This window comes from Nomascus leucogenys, chromosome 1a (genome assembly GCF_006542625.1).
Source record: "Nomascus leucogenys isolate Asia chromosome 1a, Asia_NLE_v1, whole genome shotgun sequence".
Lineage (NCBI taxonomy): Eukaryota > Metazoa > Chordata > Mammalia > Primates > Hylobatidae > Nomascus > Nomascus leucogenys.
Genome location: NC_044381.1, coordinates 33370884 through 33393153, shown reverse-complemented (window position 1 = coordinate 33393153; position 22270 = coordinate 33370884). Strand labels below are relative to the sequence as shown.

The window sequence follows — 22270 nt, the reverse complement described above, 5'->3', positions numbered from 1 at the left end:
GACCTATGACCTGTGGACACCACTCAGCCTCTTTCCCCAGCCACCCATGTCATCGCCCAATGGGCCCATGGACAAAGTGGCCATGGTGGAAAGGATAGAGGTTACACATGGGCTCAGCAACATGGACTTCCACTCGTCAAGGCTGACCTGGCTACTGCCACTGCTGAGTGCCCGATTTGCCAGCAGCGGAGACCAACACTGAGCCCTAGATATGGCACCATTCCTTGGGGTGGCAGGTTGATTATATTTGACCTCTTCCATCATGGAAAGAGCAGAGGTTTGTCCTCACTGGAGTAGACACTTACTCCAGATATGGGTTTGCCTATCCTGCACGCAATGCTTCTGGCAAGACTATCATCCGTGAACTTATGGAATGCCTTATCCACCATCATGGTATTCCACACAGCATTGCCTCTGACCAAGGCACTCATTTTGTGGCTAAAGAAGTGCAGCAGTGGGCTCATGCTCATGGAATTCACTGGTCTTACCATGTACCCTATCATCCTGAAGCAGCTAGAATGATAGACTGGTGGAATGGCCTTTGGAAGTCACAATTACAATGCCAACTTGGTGACAATACTTTGCAGGGCTGGGGCAGAGTTCTCCAGAAGGCCATGTATGCTCTGAATCAGAGTCCAATATACGGTACTGTTTCTCCCATAGCCAGGATTCATGAGTCCAGGAATCAAGGAATGGAAGTGGAAGTGGCACCACTCACCATCACCCCTAGTGATCCACTAGCAAAATTTTTGCTTCCTGTTCCCATGACATTATGTTCTGCTAGCCTAGAGGTCTTAATTCCAGAGGGAGGAACACTGTCACCAGGAGACACAACAATGATTCCATTAAACTGAAAGTTAAGAGAGCCAACTGGAAAGTTTGGGCTTCTCCTACCTTTAAGTCAATGGGCTAAGAAGGGAGTTACAGTATTGGCTGGGATAATAGACCTGGACTGTCAAGATGAAATCAGTCTACTACTCTACAACTTAGGTAAGGAAGAGTATGCATGGAATCCATTAGGAGATCCATTAGGGCGTTGCTTGGTATTACCATGCCCTGTGATTAAGGTCAATGGGAAACTACAACAGCCTAATCCAGGCAGGACTACAAATGGCCCAGACCCTTCAGGAATGAAGGTTTGGGTTACACCGTCAGGAAAAAAAAAACAACCTGCTGAGTTGTTTGCTGAAGGCAAAGGGAATACAGAACGGGTAGTAGAAGAAGTTAATCACCAATACCAGCTATGACCACTTGACCAGCTGCAGGGATGAGGACTGTAATTGTCATAAGTATTTCCTCCTCCTTTTGTTAAAAACATGTTTGTGCACATATACACTTGTACTAAGAAAATATCTTCATTTTATTTCCTTTATCATGTGACATAAGATTTATTGACTTCATATCAGCATTTAAGTATCGTTAACTTTATGTATTTGGGTTGGGGATTGGTACATTTCTGGTTGTATGAAGCGTAGTTGTATTACATTAGACATAATTATGACCTTATTACTGTCTTTATTTGAAGATTATGCATAATCTCAGGAGATGCGTATGGGTTCAAGTTGACAAGGGGTAGACTTGTGATGGTTAATACTGAGTGTCAACTTGATTGGATTGAAGGATGCAAAGTATTAATCCTGAGTGTGTCTGTGAAGGCATTGCCAAAGGATATTAACATTTGAGTCAGTGGGCTGGGGAAGGCAAACTCACCTTAATCTGGATGGGCACCATCTAATCAGCTGCCAGAGAATATAAAGCAGGCAGAAAAACTTGAAAAGGTTAGACTGGCCTAGCCTCCCAAACTGTATATTTCTCCCATGCTGGATGCTTCCTGCCTTCAAACATCAGACTCCAAGTCCTTCAGTTTTGGAACTCAGACTGGCTCTCATTGCTCCTCAGCCTGCAGATGGCCTATTGTGGGACCGTGTGATTGTGTGAGTTAATACATAATAAACTCTCCTTTATATATATATATATACATATATATACACACACACACACGCATACACATATATACATATATATATACACACACACACATATATATACACATATATTCTATTAATTCTGATTGATTATGTCCCTCTAGAAAACCCCAACTAATTCAATTAAGAAATTAAAAGAAATGTCCATACTACCCAAAGAGGTCTATAGATTCAATGAAATCCCTATCAAAATTCCAATGTAATTTTTCACAGAAATAAAAACAATTCTAAAATTTGTATGGAACCACGAAAGATCTCAAACAGTCAAAGGAATAGAGAAAAAAAAGAATAAAACTGAATGCATTACACTACCTAACTTAAAAATCTATAAGCTATAATGAACAAAACCAACATGGTCCTGGCATTAAAAACAGACATTTTGACCAATAGAACAGTATAGACAGCCCAGAAATAAGTCCATATATTTGTGGTCAATTGGTTTTCAACAGAGGTGCCAAGAAAGCACTAGTGGAGAAAGAATAGTCTCTTCAATAAATGGTGTTGGGAAAACTGGATCTGCACAAGCAGAAGAACAAAATTGGACTCTTATTCCACACCATAAACACAAATTAACTCAAAGTGGATTAAGTACTTAAACATGAGACCAGAAACTGTAAAACTACAAGAAGAAAACAAGGGAAATGCTTCACAATATTGGACTGGACAAAGATGTTTTTAGATATGACCCCAAAAGCACAAGCACAAGCAAAATATAAACAAACGGGATTACACCAAACAAAAAAGCTCTGCACAGCAAAGGAAACAGTAGAGTTAAGAGACAACCTACAGATCAGGGGAAAATATTTTCAAACATACATCTGATGAGGGGCTAATATTTAAAATATATGAAGAACTCAAACAACTCAATAGCAATAAAACAAGCCAATCTAAACATGGTCAAAGAATCTTTGTATACACTTCTCAAAAGAGGACATACAAATGGCCAACGGATATATATTAGATATATATCTAATATATATTAAATATGTAATATATATCTAATATCTAATATGTAATATATATCTAATATCTATTTATAAATTTATATATATATTATATATATATATGCTCATCACTGATGATCAGGGAAATACAAATTAAAGCCACAATGAGGTATTACTTCATACCTGTTAGAATGGCTATTATAAAAAAGATGAAAGATATTAAGTGTTGACGAGGGTGTGGAGAAAAAAAAAATGCTTGTGCACTGTTGAATGGGAATGTAAATTAATATATCCATTCTGGAAAACAGTATGGAGGCTCCTCAGAAAACTAAGTATATAATTTATCATATTATCCAGTAATCCCACTTCTGAGTGTATATCCAAAGGAATTGAAATCAGTATGCCAAAAATATATATGCGTTCTCATGTTCATTGCAGCATTATTCACAACAGCCAAGATATTAAAACTACCTAGGTGTCAATTATCAATGAATGGATAAAGAAAATTTGGTATATGTATGTGTGTGTGTATATGTATATGTATGTATATACATGTATGTATGTATATGTATATGTATGTATATACACACACACATATATACACACACACCAAATTACTATACTATTTGGGGGTGTGTGTATATTTTTATATATATACACACACACACACACACACACACATATATACACACACATACCTAATACACCAGATTTTCTTTATCCATTCATTAATAATTGACACCTAGGTAGTATACATATAGTGTGTGTGTATATATATATATATATACACGTATATATACACACATACATATATACACATATATATAGTGCATATGTGTATGTATATACACACATACATACATAAACCAAATTTTCTTTATCCATTCATTGATAATTGACACCTAGGTAGTATACATATAGTGTGTGTGTATAATATATATATATACACATATATATACGCACATACATATATACACATATATATAGTGCATATGTGTATATATATACACACACACATACATACATAAACCAAATTTTCTTTATCCATTCATTGATAATTGACATCTAGGTAGTATAGGGTATAGCATATATATAGTATAGTGTTACTATACTATTTGGTGAACATATATATGTAGTATTGTAATGGAATACTATTTAGCCTTAAAAAGGGGGAAATAACATGGATGAACCTGGAGCGTATCATGCTAAGTAAAATAAGCTAGGAACAGAAAGACAAATACCGTATGATTTCACTTACATGTGGAATCTAAAAAAGTTGAAATCATAGAAATAGTTAGTAGAATGATGGTTACCAGTGGCTGGAAGAGAGGGATGGATGGAGAAAGGGAAGATGTTGCTCAAAGGGTGTAAAGTTTCAGGTAGACAGGAGGCATAAGCTTTAATGATCTGTTGTGCAGAATGGTGATTATAATGATATATATTTCAAAATTCCTATAAAATTAGATTTTAAATGTTTTGGTAGTAAAAATAAGTATGTGAGGTGGCATACTTGTTAATTATGCTGATTTAATCATTTCATATTATAAAAATCAAAACACCACATTATACCTCATAAATATATATAACTATTATTTGTCAATTAAAGAAAAGTGGGTGGCAGCTAATGGGAACAGGGCTTGCTTTTGGGGTGAAAAATATTTTGGAACTTGGTGGTGGTTGCATAATATTGTGAAGGTACTCAATGTCACTGAACTGTATTCTTTAAGATGGTTAACTTTGTATTGTGTGAATTTCACCTCAATCAATGAAAAAGATGGAAAAAATAAAATTAAAACATAAGCAAAAGACTGGAAGAAAATACTGAAAATACGTATCTAATAAAGATTTGTATATAGAATGTACAAAAAACCTTTACACCTTGAAAATAATAAGACGAACAACCCAAACACAAAAAGTATTTGAATAGACGCTTCACAAAAGAAGATATAAAAATGGCTAATAAGCACATGGAATGATGCTCAACATAATTTTTTATTAGCAAAATAATTAAAACCACAATGAGATATCATTTCAGGCCCAGTAGAATACCTATAATAAAGAAAAACAATAAAAATGTCAATGATAATGTGGAGAAATGGGAACTCTCATACATTGCTGGTGGGAATGTAAAATGGCATAGCTACTTTGGAAAACATTTTAGTAGTGCTGTTAAAAAATTAAACATAATTTAACGTATGACCCAGCAATTCTTTTAGGTGTCTAATATCCATGAGAAATGAAAATATAAATCCACACAAAGAATTGTACACAGATGTTATTAGCATGGTTTTCCATAATATTGGATACAACCAAATACTGGATATAACCAAAAATTCAAAACAATCTAAATTTTTACCAACTGGTAAAGGTGCAATAGCCATACAATGGAATATTATTCGGCAGTTAAAAGGAAAAAAAATTACTGAATGTGCAACAACATGAATGAATCTCAAAAATATGCTAAGTGAAGAAATGCAGAAATAAGAGGTCATGTATTATATTATTCTATTCATTTAAAATATCCAGAAAAGGCAAATCTGTAGAGTCAGAAAGTAGATTACCTGGCTTTGGGATATGGTGAAGGGGTTGATGGTGGGAATTAACAACAAATAGACCTGATAATTCTTTTAGGGGTGATTAAAAAGTTCTAAAACTATCTTATGGAAAAGTTGCACCATTTGGTAAATTTATTTAAAATATTGAATTGTACACTTAAAATGAGTGAACTGGTATATATAAAATATACCTCACTATAGTTACTCCCGTCTCTTTATTGGTGTGTGTGTGTGTGTGTAGCCATATACATATAAAAATCTTGGTTGCATTTTGGACCAGAAAAATGAAAATAGAGGGAAATTTCGTATGCTAAAACTTGTCTTATATTCTCCACTTTATTGTTATTCTTTATTAATTGCGTGGAGAAGCCATCTAAAACACTAGGTGACTGATGCCTTTGCTTTTTCTCGTGCCTCTGCCTTCTTTAACATGATTAATATTTAATTTTCTTTTCGGATATACAACACTGTATTTGGCTGATGCTAACAGGAAAGTTCATTTATATCATAAATACTAAGTAAATTCTAAGATATTTGGGTTAAGTAAGGGCAAAATTAAAATGGTTGTCCATTTTAAAATGATGGTTGTCCAATCAATTCAATGTGTTTTCTACATATAGATTCCTTTCTTATTGTAGAAAATAACATCCTAAAATAGAATGGTGCAATAACACATGTAGTGTGGGTATGATTTTATAACAGAAAATATCCAATTTTAATTGAAAAAAATTAAGTTGCCTAAAACTTAAATACTGATTGGTATGGATTTATAAAGCACATAATATTAAATTCGATCAGAGAAACTTTTAATTGACAAGTGAGGAGTTGATATCTCAAAAGGGAAGGATATGTATTTTAAAGTTTCATTCTGGAAAAGGGCAGAAAGAAACTTGGGAAGGATAGAAATGAAGACATTAAAATTAATGTCTGACCTTTTAAAAAGTACAGCTGGCCATTCAAATAGACTAGTACTTCGTATGTTACCTTTCATACTGTAATCAAAATCTACAAGATTTTGTAGGTAGGGATGACAGAGAAACAGAACAAATGAAAAATAATGACTTTAAGAGCAGATATCTGAAATGTGTAGTACTGCTTTGGCTAGAGAATACAAAATGTACTGGATTTTTAAAACTCTGGAAATTTCATTAAAGCTTAAAATCTTTACTTCATTGTATTAAGAATCAAAACTAACTGATCTCCTAATACAATTATATTTTCAGTTTAAAGCAGGGAAGATATGTTCTAATAAAATATTTAGTGACAATCTGCTATTGCCCAGCTACTCCATTCTTGTAAGCTAAGTGAATGTCTTATAAGTTAAATGAAATGTGTTATGCCTTTACTGTTTTATGTTTGGGTCACACACAGGGCTGAGGGAAACCAGTGAAACAGATCAGTGACATATTAACCTGAAGTTGTTCATGGCTGTGTATTCAAGAGAGCAAGGACAAATAATGGTCAAGGAAGGAAGTCAGGGATTGGTGGCTCTCTACTAAATGTCAGCTTCAAAGGGAGAGACCAGAGCATAAGCAGACAATTCTCTAGGTTGCAAATTGGGAGGATTAGGAACAAGTAAGAGAAATCCATGCAGGATGGACAAGAAAAAAAGTTTTATACCAAAAATTGTATTTCATGGCCTTAGGGCAGTCTACTGGGGTAAGGCACTATGCAGTACTAGGCAATTAGAATTCTATTTACTAGCTATGTGCACAAGGGGCTCCTGACCTGGTCATTTTGGCTATAAAACTATTCATGGCAAGTATGTATTATTTGCTTTTTATTGGAATGATTATTAGTCTGACTTCACTGTGTTGTAGATCACTGTTTTGCTTTTGCACACAGTCTGCTTATCTAGAAGGTAGCTGATATTTTTATGTAAGTACCTAAGGGACTTCTCACTATATGGTTCTTATACTATGCAACCTATTTCTATTTCAGCCTGGACAGTTTTAGACGGTGCGTCTTGCTATATGGTGTGAGAAATGGCTGTAGGAAACAACACTCAACGAAGTTATTCCATCATCCCGTGTTTTATATTTGTTGAGGTACGTGTATTTTTTTAACCTTTATGGGCAAATTGAAATAAAAGTAACAGTTTTTATTCTGATAACTTAGATTATTTTATAAAATTAATTTTATGATTGGTAATTCAATTTTGATAGCACAAATATTGGTAAAGATTAATAAACTATGCAAAATGTTTCTTAAATAGGAAGTCATAGAGTAAGAATTTTTTAAACTTCACCTTTGGGGTACAAATATTGTGTTTTATTGTATTTCTTCTATTTTCAACAATGATGTGCATGTTAACTATGAAAGAGAGTGATGCATTTTAATTAATTTTTTTATTAAAAAATCAATATCCTGTTTCAGGAAGTCAATAATCCAGGCATTTTACAGATGATATTAGTTCATGGTCTTTTGCCTTGGAACCCAAGTAAAGAAAAATAATCTTAGAGTTTACTATCTCCTCTGGACATTTTAGTAGGGTATTGGGAGCTTGTGCAATGTGTGATTTTTTTTGTCCTGAATTACTTTGTTCAGTTGCTCCAACTTTGTACTAGCAGTTTTTCCAGCATCTTTTTGGTTAAATTTCCTGGACTCCTTTTGTACTCTACCTCCGTTTCTATGTTTGCTATAGAGGAGACCAAGACATGAATTTTTTAGGAAATTAAAAACTGCTTTCTAGGTTATCTCAAAATAAGATGTTGATTTGCCAGAGATGTTATTGTATCTGCCTTATCAAGAAAATAGGGCATCTAGTGTATCAGTTTTTTTAGCCTAAAGATCAGACCTAAAATGGTGACAGTGTAAAGAGCTGAAAAGTGAGTATCCTGAACTTCTGTCTGGGTAACTGAAGGATAGTCTCCACATCCCAGGGGTGAGCTGTAGCATATTCTTTGTTACGGCATCTTTTTGGCTGACTGTGGGAGAAATGTGTGTTGATCCACTTTATTATCCATATAAAAACAAAGTTTGGTTAAACCACTACTCATATTAGCAAAAATTTACTTTCAGCACATCTGTTGTTTATACAAATCCTGTGAAACACTTAGTCAAGAACTTTTATGTTCAACTTGAAATAACTTTACCTGCCTATATAGTCAGATAATTTTGAGCATTCTGATTTTTGATCAAATATATGGGTGTTTGGCTGATCATTGAGTTTCACCTTATAGACATTGCTTGTTACTTTTAGATGAACAAATATTTCATAATTTATTTTCTGGTGATATTTGATAATCTGTTCATATTGCAGAATCAGGTAAAGATAGGAGAGAAAGTTGGAACAGAGATGTTAATATAAGCGAAGGTACATATAGACTCAATTTAAGCTAAATATCTGAATGGGTAAACAGAACTCATCATTCAACAAGAAACACATATTCTTAATATTTTGCATTTAACTTGCTATACGATGCCAAAATAACTCCATTCAGACAATAGTGATAATTATATATATTGTGGGTTCTGGTTACTATTCTTCTTATTAATATTGTGGTGAAGGGGAAAAAATCATTTTTCCTGCTGCTTATGCGAAAAGGTTAGAAGGTAAAATAATAGTACCTTTTTCAGTGTTTGCTTTCTCTTTTGTTATATGAAAAATAATTTTTTAACTAGGCTGGGGGAAGTTGGGGAATAAGTCATCCATCATCATCTTGATCCTCCCTGCAGCAATTTTATTTTATGTTTTCTTAAAAATCAAGGAGGAAGCAACCCTCAAAGTGAGACGTTTAATTTATTGATGGAAGCTGTAGTCTCCGAAGATTTTCAGCTCTCTAATGTGTAAATGATGAGCTTGGCCGGTGGAGCAGCAACAAGGGAGATAAATTAGTTCTTCCGTAGCTTACCCTGACACAAACATAGATAGAAGTCTAAAAATCTGGGAGAGGAAAGATGTTTTTTTTTTTCTTGTTGTATTGTTCTTATTTTGCATGGAAGTTCTCTTAGATCTCTCTTAGAAATAGGCAGGCAAAAGGGAAGGGAAGCAGGACACAGAAGACATTGAGGGGGAGGGAGGTGAATCTCAAAGTGGCTCTCATGATTCTCATGTATTTCATTCATCAAACACTTATTGTTTACCTATATTACTCCAGGTACTATAACAAGGATATCACAAAACTTGGTAAAAAATGTCAACTTGACCAATGAATATCTTTTCACTGTTTTTTAATTATGAAAGAATTTAATCACAGAAAATAACTGACATCCCTGCACCTACCATCAAGACAAAATCTTAAAGTTTTGTCATATTTGCTTCAGATATTTTTGTCAAGGGAAATAAAATGTTACAGATATGGCCAAAATCCTATTGTCCTGAAGCCAGAAGTCATTATATATATGAAGTTTGGGGCTTCTTTTCCCTACATGTTTCCCATGCATGTTTTATATTTTCCTACATATGTATGTATTCATAAATATTTTAGGAAAATTTTACATAAATGACACTATGCTGAACCTTTCTTTTGCAACTTGCCTTTTCATTCAACATTATGTTTCTGAGATTTATCCAGGTTGGCAGTCCATTCATTTTAATTGTTGCAATTTATCCTATTCTGCAAATATACCTACTGAGGGACAGTTTGTTTATGCGTTTGTTTGCTTAATATGCTTTTTCACTGTCATAAATGTTTTTGCAGAAAATATTCTTATTTTTGTCTCTTTGTGCATATATGCAAGAGCTTTCTTAGTTTGACACATAGCAGAATTGCTAGGGGATAATTACATTTGCCAGTTGTTTTCTGCTGCATTATAGAAGCAACCTTGATATTTGTATATCAATTTCTTTAAAGAAATTTTAAAAACCTCTATTATTAATTTTATGAGTATGTCATATATTCTGTAGTTTTTTTTTCCAGACAATTACATCATCTATAAGTGGCAGCAGATTTATTTCTTCTTTTCCAATTGTCATGGTTTTACTTTTTTGCCTTGTCTTATTGCTTTGGTTAAGAACTCCCCTGTAACATTGGATAGAGGCAGTGGTAGAAAACATCTTTGCCTTGTTGCTGACTTTAAAGAAAATATTTCAAGCGTTTTACTATTGAATTATGAATAAACGTGGATTTTTACTTTTTTCTTGCTCCCTACCATCATTGAATTTGGATTACTTAATTTGTTTTAATCCTCCATTTCCTTCCTTTATTGGTTAAAAATTATATTTCTTTTTTAAAATTACTTTAAAATTTTAAATATACATACTTGACAACACAAACTGAAGTTCATCAATAGCTCCATGATTCTCTTAATCAATGACCGCTCTTTGGCTACTTTGAGCTCTTATATGTCATCCTTCATTTTTATATTTTCCTTAAAATTTTCACTTTTTTTCAGTTGGGCTTCTTTGAATTTACCTGCATTCATCAGTTTCTTTGCTTACTATTCCCCTCCTACTGTAATTTCCTCATGAAGTTTATTCTTTAGCAATCCTTTCAGCAAGAGTCTAGTACTGTTGATGAGATTCAAACTCTGAAGAGATTTATTCTGAGCTAAATATGAGTGACCACGCCCTGTGACACAGCCTGCAGGAGACCCTGAGAACATGTGCTCAAAGTGGTCAGGGTGAAGCTTGGTTTCATACATTTCAGGGAAATACGAGACATCAATCAAATACATTTAAGATATACATTGGTTTAATCCAGAAAGTGGAACAATCCGAAGGGGAGAGCTTTCAGGTTATAGGTAGATTTAAAAATTTTCTGATTGGCAATTTATTGAAAGAGTCATTATCAATAGAAAGGAATGTCTGGTTTGATAAGATGTTACGGAGACCAAAATTTTATCATACAGATGAAGCCTCCAGGTAGCAGGCTCCAGAGAGAATAGATTGTAAATGTTTCTTATCAGACTTAAAGTCTGTGTAGATGGTAAATGCTGTTCAGCTTTTCCTGAATTCCAAAAGGAAGGAGGGTATAATGAGGTATGTCTGACCCTCCAACCTTGTCATGAGTTGGGGGGTTAAATCCTCTGCCTTTTTTGGTGCTCTGAAATTTCAATATAATATGTCTAAGTGTGAATTTATACTAGCTAGGACTTATTGTGTATCCTGAATATTAACAGTCATGTCTGTCACTAATTCTGTAAAACTCTCAGCCATTGCTGCTTCAAATACTTTTTCTGCAACATCTATGTGTATCTTCTCATTCTTTCACTCCATCTCTTAGCCCATCTTGTTGCTGTTTTTTTAATTTCCAGAAATCCTATGTGTTTTTAAAATTATTTTTATAGTGTCATTTTCTGTGCTTATGGTTTTGTTTCTTTTGTCTTTTAATTATATTAAATGTAATTATATATTTTCAGATTGTCCTATTATCTGAAAATATTGGCACTCTGATCCTCCTGTTGGTTGTGTCTGCTGTCTTTAATGAACATGAGGACATCTATTTTCTCATGGTGGACTGTTTGCTTATATTTGTGGTTTTTGTTTAGCTCCAGTTAGCAGAGCTTACTTCTTCTGTAAGGTTCATGTAGACCTTAGGTGTTGAGAGTATCACTGTGGAGGAATTTTGCATAAATGTTTGTTGCCCTTGGGTTTAATTTCTATATTCAGCAACCAAACTTGCAAAATCTCAAATGTATAGTCAAAGTTGATCTTTCCTTGTAGTCTTCCTATACCAGCAAGTGGATTATATAGAACACTTTCAGTTTACCTGTGAATTGAAAGGGAAGGAGAGAGAGATAACCATTGCTTGTAGATATTTGCAGTGGAATGTTTTCATGCCATTTTTGTTTCATGAATACATTCATTCATTCATTCCACAAACACTTATTCAGTAACTACATTTTTCCCCAAGGCATTATGTCTTTTGCCGTTTTGAATACTTTACATAGTAACTATCCTTCTGTAACTTGGATCTCACTAAGTTCTTCATAGAGCCGGGACTGTTGGGCCATGCTTGAAATGTGTGTGACAGATCCAGGGTGGGAATGAGACATATAAGCTGCTCATAGTGGAATGCTGATGTGCATTTTCTTGGTGATTTTAATTGTATGAGCAGAGTTTTGACTTGGGGATGTTTTGTTTATTTGTGGCAGTTGGTGAGGACAACAGATGCCAACCAGCCTCTACAATTCAAAGTTGCTGATGACTGAGGAGCCTGCCTGGGACTCACCCAGAAGGCTGAAATGGTAGCGAAGCTGCCTGACAATACAGCAGGCAACATAAAAGGTCTTATGGGGACCACAAGTCAGGAGCAGCATTGCCCCTGGTAATCCTTGAATTTCTTATAGACCAAAAGGAAAAGTTAAGATACCACTGGAGAGAGAACAAAGTCTGTAGATTACGAGAGCACCTACAGGGAAAAGCTGAAAGGGAGAGGATTAACAGTGGGAGGAAAGCAGAATGGATCAAGAAGTATATGTAATGGACATGGCAGGCAGTTCTGAAAACCAAATCCTTGGATGATAGACATTCAGAAAAATTTTTCTTTTTGTACATCTCCCAGTCTCAGCTGATCTTGAAATGTATCTTGTAGTCCTGGCCAGAGCCCTTAAAAATAGGATAGTAATTTTAAAAGCCAGGAGATAAACTTTTCTATCACTTATCAGACAGAATCACTAAAATTTCAAGATAGTCCACAATGATATTTCTGGCTAACAGGTCATAGCTCTTTACTGCTCTGGTTCTACCAGAGCAAGCTGAAACAATGCTGAGCCAGACAAAAGCTAGAGAAGTCAGATGGTGCAGGAAAAGGAGAAAATTGACAATCTTTAATGAGCATGAGGACATCTATTTTCTCATCATTTTTTCTCCTTAAACTCATAACATTACTTTTTGTTAGAAAAAAGGTACTTAAACATACCCCAAAAATTAAAAAGAGATAAAAATACAAATAGTCTGTGATTTTCATTCTTAGTCCTTTTTCCCTTCCTTCTGCCTTCCCTTCTTCCTTCTCTCCCATTCCACTTCTGATACTCTTTCTCTCTTCCTGTTTTCTTCCTCCTTCCTTTTTTTCACTGTCATTACAGCAACACTTCTCATGCTTGAGGCTCTTTTTGTAAAAAGGACTTCTCTGAGGAAAAACACATTATAATTGGTGCGTGAAACGGGATCTGAACAACAGGAATGTAAACTTCTTGAGGTCTCTCATGCCTTCTCACAGCTAATACCAGGCATATTTTCCAAAATGCTTAAGACTGAGATGTCCTGTTCGACAGATAGTCCCAGACATCAGTGGATTCCTCTCAAGACAGTTTTACCATGTTCTCTATGAAACCATTAATAACTCAGCCAAGTCTCTTTTATATATATTTGTGCTAATAGCAACTCTAAGTGGAGCTTAGTTACCATAGCAGACAATATTAAGTACCAGGAATTAGACAGAATGAATGAAATTGTTTTTGATGTGTACAGGTCTAACAGTTTTATCATTTTGATGGTTGCTCATACTTGCAATTTTTATTGCCTATTTTTGACAACTCATTTTTCTCAGCTTGAACCTAGCAGGTGATTGTTATAAATTGCAGACTGCAGATAAATAATATCATGAAGTTCAGCAAGAACTTGATGATTTCGAGTGTCTTTCTCTGGGGCCAGAGCTTAAGGAATTCCACATCATCACTTTTGGACACTGAATGCCATTTCAATGTTTCCCTTATTTTGTGTGTCTCAGGTTTTGAAAAACTAATGTATCTTGGCCTTGCTTTTGGCCCTTTACTTTTAGGTGCCCAAATTCAGCAGTGCTGACTGCCCTGTTCCTGGGACTTAGATTGCAACTCATATTTTTACATTTAAATAACATCGAAAGCTTTTTCTCTAAAGAAGCAAAAGAGGCTTTTTAAAAACTCTGCCGGATCTTACTAAAGTATCATAATTTTATCCTTATGTAGAATGAGTGAGAAGAGAAAATAATTTGATGTCAAAAGCACAGGGTTTGAGTCCTGGCTCTGCCATTTATTGCTAGTATAAACTTGGGGAATTTCTCTGGACCCCAATTGCTGCATCTGTGAAATGGAAATAAAAATGACTTCCTTATGGGAATCTTTGGGGGAAAAAAAAACAAAACATGGCAATGTACCTGAAAGTGCTTGCCAAGAGGTAGGTGATTAATAAATGTTAACATGAAAATAATGAAAAACAACAGCTTCTACCCAATATAAAACAACAAAGTTGAAAAGTAAACCAACCACACACACACACACACACACACACACACACACACACACAACCTTGATACTAAGAGGGACTCTGCATAGTTTAATCCCTAGAAATGTGACATTGCTGGGCTTGAATATTTTTATAATATATATTAAGGCGGTTACTGAATAAGGTTTCAAACAAAGTAATAAAAATTTTTGAGAGTCTTAAATTGCAATGACAAATATAAAGTACTTCTGCATGCATTTTCTTACTTAAACATCATTTGACTAGTGTTTGCAATATCGGAACGAGGACAATACCAATATTCAAGTATCTATTTTTCATGGTATTGAAATATCAGTGTTAAGTTCTAAAATGAGCTATGGTTTCCATCACCCTTTATCCTTGTCTTTAGATGCTCTTCCAATTGAGTGAGGGTTCCTCTGTTCTTCAGCATTGAGGCTCTCCAAGTAGAGTATTTTGAGACAAAGTCCCCTGTTAAAATAAATTGTCACAAAGAATAGAAGAGAATGTAGGACTAAGAAAATGGGTCTGGCACTGGAGGACAAGGAATCAGGAGAGAAGGAAATACTGCTTTCACAGAAATCAGGTGGTTAGACTCCAAGGGAGGACTGGGAGTTGAGCGTGGAAATATCCCATCCCCTGTCTTTCTGTAATTCTTCTACTATCCCCTTTTCCTATTTTCCTTAATAGTTCATCCTTCTCTCCCCACCCTGCCCTTTCAGAGATAATAAAGACCCAATCTTACTCTGGGGGGGTGGGAAATACAAATCTCATAAGTATAAGATACACAGCCTCACTAGTAATCTATAAAATGGTAATGATAATAACTGTAACATACCATGGAAGCATTTTGAATGAGAAGGGATAAGGTCAGAATGAAAGTGCCTTGCTCTTGTCAACATTTTGATGAAATAGACAAATCTGCACATATCTTAAGATATATTATTCAGGTTTCAGATTTTTTATATCCCCAAATATTGGTGTTATATCATTAAATACACCATATTTGACATTTGTATGGTATTTTAGTATGAAACTGGAGTACTGAAAAAAATCAATAAGGTAGTATTGACCCTATGCAATAGAAATTCATCTTCACTTTTTAAATTTCAAATGAAAAGGCATAGAAGAGCTAATTGATTTACTTAAGGCTACATTGCCAATAGATGTTACAGTTGAGATTTAAATGTAACATAAATGCAACTCTTATATTCCTTCCACTACAAATATGTAGGCATAATTATTGGTCTCAGAGTCACATTCAGGAAGTCAGCTTTCTCCACTGGATAACAAAGATAGAGTAAGGAAGTCCTTTCTGATATGTTCAGACATACAGACATGTTGAAATATGAGCTTTCTACAATCTGTCCTCCTTTAAGAGTTTAAAGAATATTTTTACATTTTAATCCAGGTAAATCTCAACTATCTGGAACTCTGGATACAGCCTCATTTTGTTTGATGGAGGTTTAGCTGATAATCAGAAAACTCTTTTGATGTCTATAACTGTTAAGTGACATTCTTTTAAAAATGTATTTTGAGTGATTTCAAGCATATTCTATATAATAAAACATAATAATTGCTCAAGTACTTACAACCCAGCTATATAAAATCTTAACATTTTGACATTATTTAGTTCAGATTTAAAATAAAATAGTAAGAGCATAACTGATATAGTTAAAGCTCCCATGAACCCTTCCATACAGGATCTTGTCTTCCTCTTTGCCTCTCCAGTGATCATCACCAAACTGAATTTGATGCATGTCGTTTTCTAAGATTTGAGCAATTTTCTAAAATGCGTTTACTTTGTGCCTTAAAAAGTTCAAAATGCTGACCAGGCATGGTGGTTCACACCTGTAATCCTAGCACTTTGGGAGGCCGAGGCGGGCAGATCACCTGAGGTGGAGAGTCTGGGATCAGCCTGACCAACATGGAGAAACCTGGTTTCTACTAAAAATACAAAAAATTAGCTGGGCGTGGTGTCGCACGCCTGTAATCCCAGCTACTCGGGAGGCTGAGGCAGTAGAATCGCTTGAACCCAGGAGGCGGAGGTTGCGGTGAGCCGAGATCGAGCGCCATTGCACTCCAGCCTGGGCAACAAGAGTGAAACTCCGTTTCAAAAAAAAAAGTTAAAACACTGAGCGCAATTACATGTAGTTTTTTTAAATAAGGTATTGACCACAGGTTGTGATTGTAGGCTATTGTAGTTCTAGATGTTAGGAAATTGGACCAAATACATGTATTGACCCAGGCTAAATATTCTAAATTGGCATTTTAAAATAATCTCTGCTAAAACTGACCTTAATAATTAGTATGCAATAGTTTTGCCATAATAACAGACTATGCCTAAATCTCAGTGGCTTAACATATCACAAGCTGATTTCTCACACTGCCAGTCCCATGTATGTTGGTTTGAGAGCTTGTTCATCACAATCACTCAGGGACCCATCCTGTTGGTATCTCCATCTCAACAAGCTTTTACGGTCACTTTGGTAAAGGGAAACAAACAAACATGGTGATTCACAACACAGGCTTTTATAGCTTCATATTTAATTGATATAGGTCAGTTCCACTCACATTTCATTAGCCAAAGCAATGGAAATGTGGCCATGCCCCACTTCAAAGAGAGTAGGGAATTGCATTCTACAAATATATTGAAGGGAACGAGATTCTTTATAGCCTAAATGATTACCACAGTTCCCTCATCGTTTAATGTCTTCCTACTGAAAAGTAAGTCCCAAATCATCCAGATAATAAAAGGTTTTACTTAGACATATTCTAGTTCATAAAGGCATTTGCATGTGCTTGCTGGGTTTTTTATTCGTTAAATAATTTATATAGTAAGTGGTGCTGATAGCATTCCCTGTCACTGAAGAGTTCAAGCAGAGATCAGTTTGCCAAGTGGTAGGAGGCTGAAGAGAAGATTCTAGCACTACATGAGTGACTGGGCTAGGAGACCATTAACATTTCCTTATGACTCTGAGTACCTGTCATTCCAAAGATGACAGTCCTAGTGACAACCATATATACCAAAGTATCTGGCATCTCCCAGCTTCTACCCCAGCTTTCCTCAATCTGCTACTGCTTTGCACTGTTTTCCAGACCACCTTGTTCCTATGCTGTATACCATGTGGTAACATCAAGTGTTCTCTGTCAATTTCCCTGAGAATTAGCATTACAGTACTTTAAACCAAGCATTCTTCATAACATTGAATGAATATACCAATACTTTGATCTTCATAGAATTTTACATTCTTGCCTTCCCTCATGGGGCATAAGCCCAGGCAACCATTCCAAGATAATGACAGACTCTGAAGTGAACATACTATATTTGTAAGAACTATAAAAGATAGCATCTTGTCTAATGCAGTGTATTATTTTGCACAGGTAGCTGGTAAATTCATTCTTTGCTTTGTGATGCATTTTTCTCTCACTGAATTAATCCCCTTTGAATATAATATCAACCAGTCTAGACCATTATTGATATGTGTGGCTGGCCAAGGTATTAGAATTTTTCTTGAATCTTAATTCCAAAATTACATGAAGCATAATTTCTAAGCTAATGCAGTGCTATAATAATTGAAGACAACTGCCATTCTAATCTATCTTGGAGCCTATAAAAACAGACTATAGGAAGTCTACTTTTAAGAGGATGAAATATAAAATGGCAATCTGTTGAGAGAGTAGCTTGGCAATGTTTAGCAAAATTTTCAAGACTTTGTATTCTTTTTAGACCCCAAAAGAACACTCCTAATAATCTATCTTACAGAAATAATCATGAATATGACAGATTTTACTGCAAGATAATTTATCACAAAATTGTTAATAATTATGAAAAATAAAATTCCCAATACTAAACTACAGAGTATTGATTTTAAAATTCTTGTCTCTTTATATAGTGGACTACTATGCATTGATTAAAAAATCATATTATTGGCCGGGCGCGGCGGCTCACGCCTGTAATCCCAGCACTTTGGGAGGCCGAGGCGGGCGGATCACGAGGTCAGGAGATCGAGACCATCCTGGCTAACACGGTGAAACCGCGTCTCTACTAAAAATACAAAAACAAAATTAGCTGGGCGTGGTGGCGGGCACCTGTAGTCCCAGCTACACGGGAGGCTGAGGTGGGAGAATGGCGTGAACCCAGGAGGCAGAGCTTGCAGTGAGCCGAGATTGGGCCACTGCACTCCAGCCTGGGCAACAGAGCAAGACTCTGTCTCAAAAAAAAAAAATTGTTAAAGATTTAGCCTCATGAGGAAATATTCAAATTAGATAGTTATGTGAATGCGGGAGGGAATGGCTTCAAAGCAGTATGTAATCTGAGTTTCCCTAGGCTTCACCAGTACATGAATATAGATGACAGTCATGGTATCAGTAAGAACTAAAACACCAGTATCTATTGCTCAGACCTGTTCACAGAGGATTCCAACAGCTCTACAGTATTGCCAGGTTGAGCCTGAGATTTTCATCTGTGTTCATGAAGCAGTCTCTTGCCTTGTTACCCAGAGAACTAGCCACCTTTTTGTCAATTTTGGTCACGCATATCTGTTTCCTCAAGCAAAGAAACCATGTAAAGTTTCCTCACCCTGCCATTGCCAGAGTTACTCACAGGAAGGATGCTAATATTGACCCACTAGTATTATACTTTCTCCATGCAGAGGCGGGAAGAAGCCCTGCTCCCAAACTTGATGGCTCGCTGTCAACTGAACATCAGTGGGGTGCTGTGTCTTAAGGACAAATATTTAAGGCAGACTTCCTTGTCTTTCCTACTATCATTTTTTCTTCTACTTTCTCTATGTAGATTAATTCATAAAAATGGCTTCTGTGAACCATCAGACTCACTAACTTCTCAGATATGCCAGGTGTGTTAGTCATGGCAATAGATATTGCAGGCTCCAAGCCAGATAACCTCTGCATTCCAACTGGGCAAGACAGATGTAAAATGTGATGCCTTTTTGGAACTATGTGCCTATAAAGCGTATGCCTAGAAAGAAAAGGTATGCACCAAAATCAGTGTCTGTTTCTGGGTATTGGGATTAAAAACACATTTTGTGCAGTGAACTTGTATTAGTTTTTATCAGAAAAAATAACTGTTTAAAGACTGCATTACATTATTGATGTGTGTAGTATGAAATACAGAATCCTTTATACAAAGTTAGAGACTGGTTATGTCTTCTGCGATTTGAAAACTATTTATATTCACAAAAGATCCAAAGACTTATATCATTTCTCAAAGCACAATGGAAATAATGAGAGTTGCTCTTTCTAATACCCGATTATTTTTACAACACATTCTATGTGGTTTTCACCAATGCCAAGCCTTAGGGAGTATGACTATAAATAAATATACTCACGTTTCACTTGTCAGTCTTGTTTAGGAAAATAAATAATATTTGAGTACTCTGAATTTCTTTTGTTTTAGATTAATTGTTCGTTGCATAAAATAGTTTTCCTTATTTTCAGTCTTAGTACTATATTTTCTACATATACTTGTGTATGTAGCTCTGGCCAGCATACCCACTGGTATTCTCAGTCTTTGTGGTACATGTTACATCAGTAAAGAATCTGTGCCCTACTCCCATCCCCATGAACCTACCACCACCAAAAACATCCCTCCCCACAGTTAATGATAAAAGCATAGACTCTTAGGGCTAAATGGGGCCTTAGATCACTTATGCAAATCCCTCGTTCCAGATCAGGTAACAGATTCCTAGAGGTTAAGTAACTTGTCTAAGATTATACAACTGATTATTAACTGAGTTCAAAACCAAACCTGCAGGTCTTGATTCTGTCCTAATCAATGACAAATTTCATACTCAAAAATGTCAAAAGATTTCAAAAGCAGAACTATAAAACTTATTTCAGAATGTTTATAGCAAGAATGATTTCATAATGGGCAGTGTGGTATATCTTCACATACATAACATTATGAGAGATGGAGCCTTCAAGATTAGGAGAGGCCAGGGTCTACAGATTCTATAGGAGCTTCCAGTCACCTGTCTGAAGGGGTCAGGAAAGCCAACCAGAGGAATTTACATGTAGATCAAAACCTGAAGACGGTGAGGTGGTATCCAAGTGAAGGCATAGGCTCATGGGAGAAGGGCTTCAGAAGGAAAGGATAGCTTGGCATGGACCAAGACCTATAAAGGTACTGAGAGTTTGAAGAGCTGAAAGGGTTTCAAGGCTGGAGCTTAGAGGATGAGACGGGGAGTAGTGACAGACGAGACTGGCAAGGTAGGCAGAGGCCAAATCATGCAGTACCTTGCAGGCCATATTATGTAGTTTATTTATTGTAAGGGCTTTGGGAAACAAGAGCATTCTTGAATATTTTGAGTTTAGACCTTACCTGGTGATATGAGATCACAGAAGTGGTGCTGAGAACCTGGAGCCATGGAAAGGAGACATGAGCTGAGGTTTCCATTATATACAATAGATACAATATTCCTTCAGACTACAGAATATCTTTCTCAGAGGGGAACAAGTGTCATGGCCCCAGTGCTCTCACTGCCCACTTTCTGTAATACATAGTAGACAGATAAAAATGTGAAAGGAACTCAGTTATTGGAAAACTTCTGAATATAAGGGATTGCATCCTGAACAACTATGTCACCGTTTCTTATAACTCAGGAAACTTAAAAACACAATCTCAATGGTTGGCCTAACTTTGATGCTTTGCAAAGCTGCTTTGGTTTATCTGCTAGTCCCTGTGACAGGGGCTTGAAAATATTTTCCCAAGATTTCTAACCAGCATATGTAAGTACAACAACTTTATTCTCTGTCCTAATGTCAACTCTTCTGTCCTATTTTCCCCATAAATTTACTCCTTCAGCAGACCATGTGTTAGAAAAATGTGGTCACTCTAGCATAAGGGTATCTGATACTTTTTCTCCTGATGCATGATCTGTTGGATATAAAAGTGATTTGTTTTTCCATATAAATGATTTTTCAGAATTGGACTGGCAAAGTGTTAACTCATCCATATACTCATTATATTTTCTTTAGGAGCAACAGCTTATATTTGAGAACTGAGACACAGAAAAATAAGGTACATCTATGGCTGAGACAGAGCTCTTTATCTCTGAGGTACTAGTTAGCCTGTATGGAGATTCATTAATAGCCTTTGGTTTCGCTAGCACACTTTTTTCATACTGCAGCACCCGGACTACCTGCTTTGGAGTGATTGGAGTTCTTGTTAACTGAACCCAATCACTGATTTTAATCAGAATGGGACGAAACTAGAGATTTGCATTTTATAAGTTTTCAGGTCATTCCAGTAAAGCTTAAGAACTAAATGAATAAAGAACCTCATTGTGGGAAGGTACACCAATAGATTGTGGGAGATGCTCATTTTCTCATGATCTATCCCCAGGGGCCTTGCAAACAGTTCTGGAACAGATAGGATTCTCTGTCCTCTGCCTGAGGCTGTTCTCCAGCTTTAGGAACATGCTAGGTCGACAAATAGACTGTAATTGATGGGGCATTAGCAGTCTTAGGAGCAGCCCTCAACTAAAGAAGGAGGGGTGATGGTAGATAAATAATCCAGCTTCCTCATTCCTCAGTGGGACAATTCACAGGAGTTTGATATAGTCTCTGAGAGAGTACTAGCAAAATAGAATGCCAGTTGCCCATAGTGATAACACACTCATTAATGGACCTCATTGGCTTCCCTCCCTTTCCATCCTA

The 22270-nt window shown here is 35.9% G+C and overlaps 1 protein-coding gene across 1 annotated transcript in view; it reads left to right on the top strand.

The window, feature by feature from the left end:
• The window catches only part of PLPPR1 (phospholipid phosphatase related 1), a 292974-nt gene that overhangs the window by 142459 nt on the left and 128245 nt on the right, over positions 1–22270 (top strand). The window contains exon 2 of the mRNA XM_003260293.2: positions 7426–7532. Within this exon, the coding sequence (XP_003260341.1) occupies positions 7470–7532 (63 nt within the window). The 5' untranslated portion in view covers positions 7426–7469. The remainder of the gene's footprint in view (positions 1–7425; positions 7533–22270) is intronic.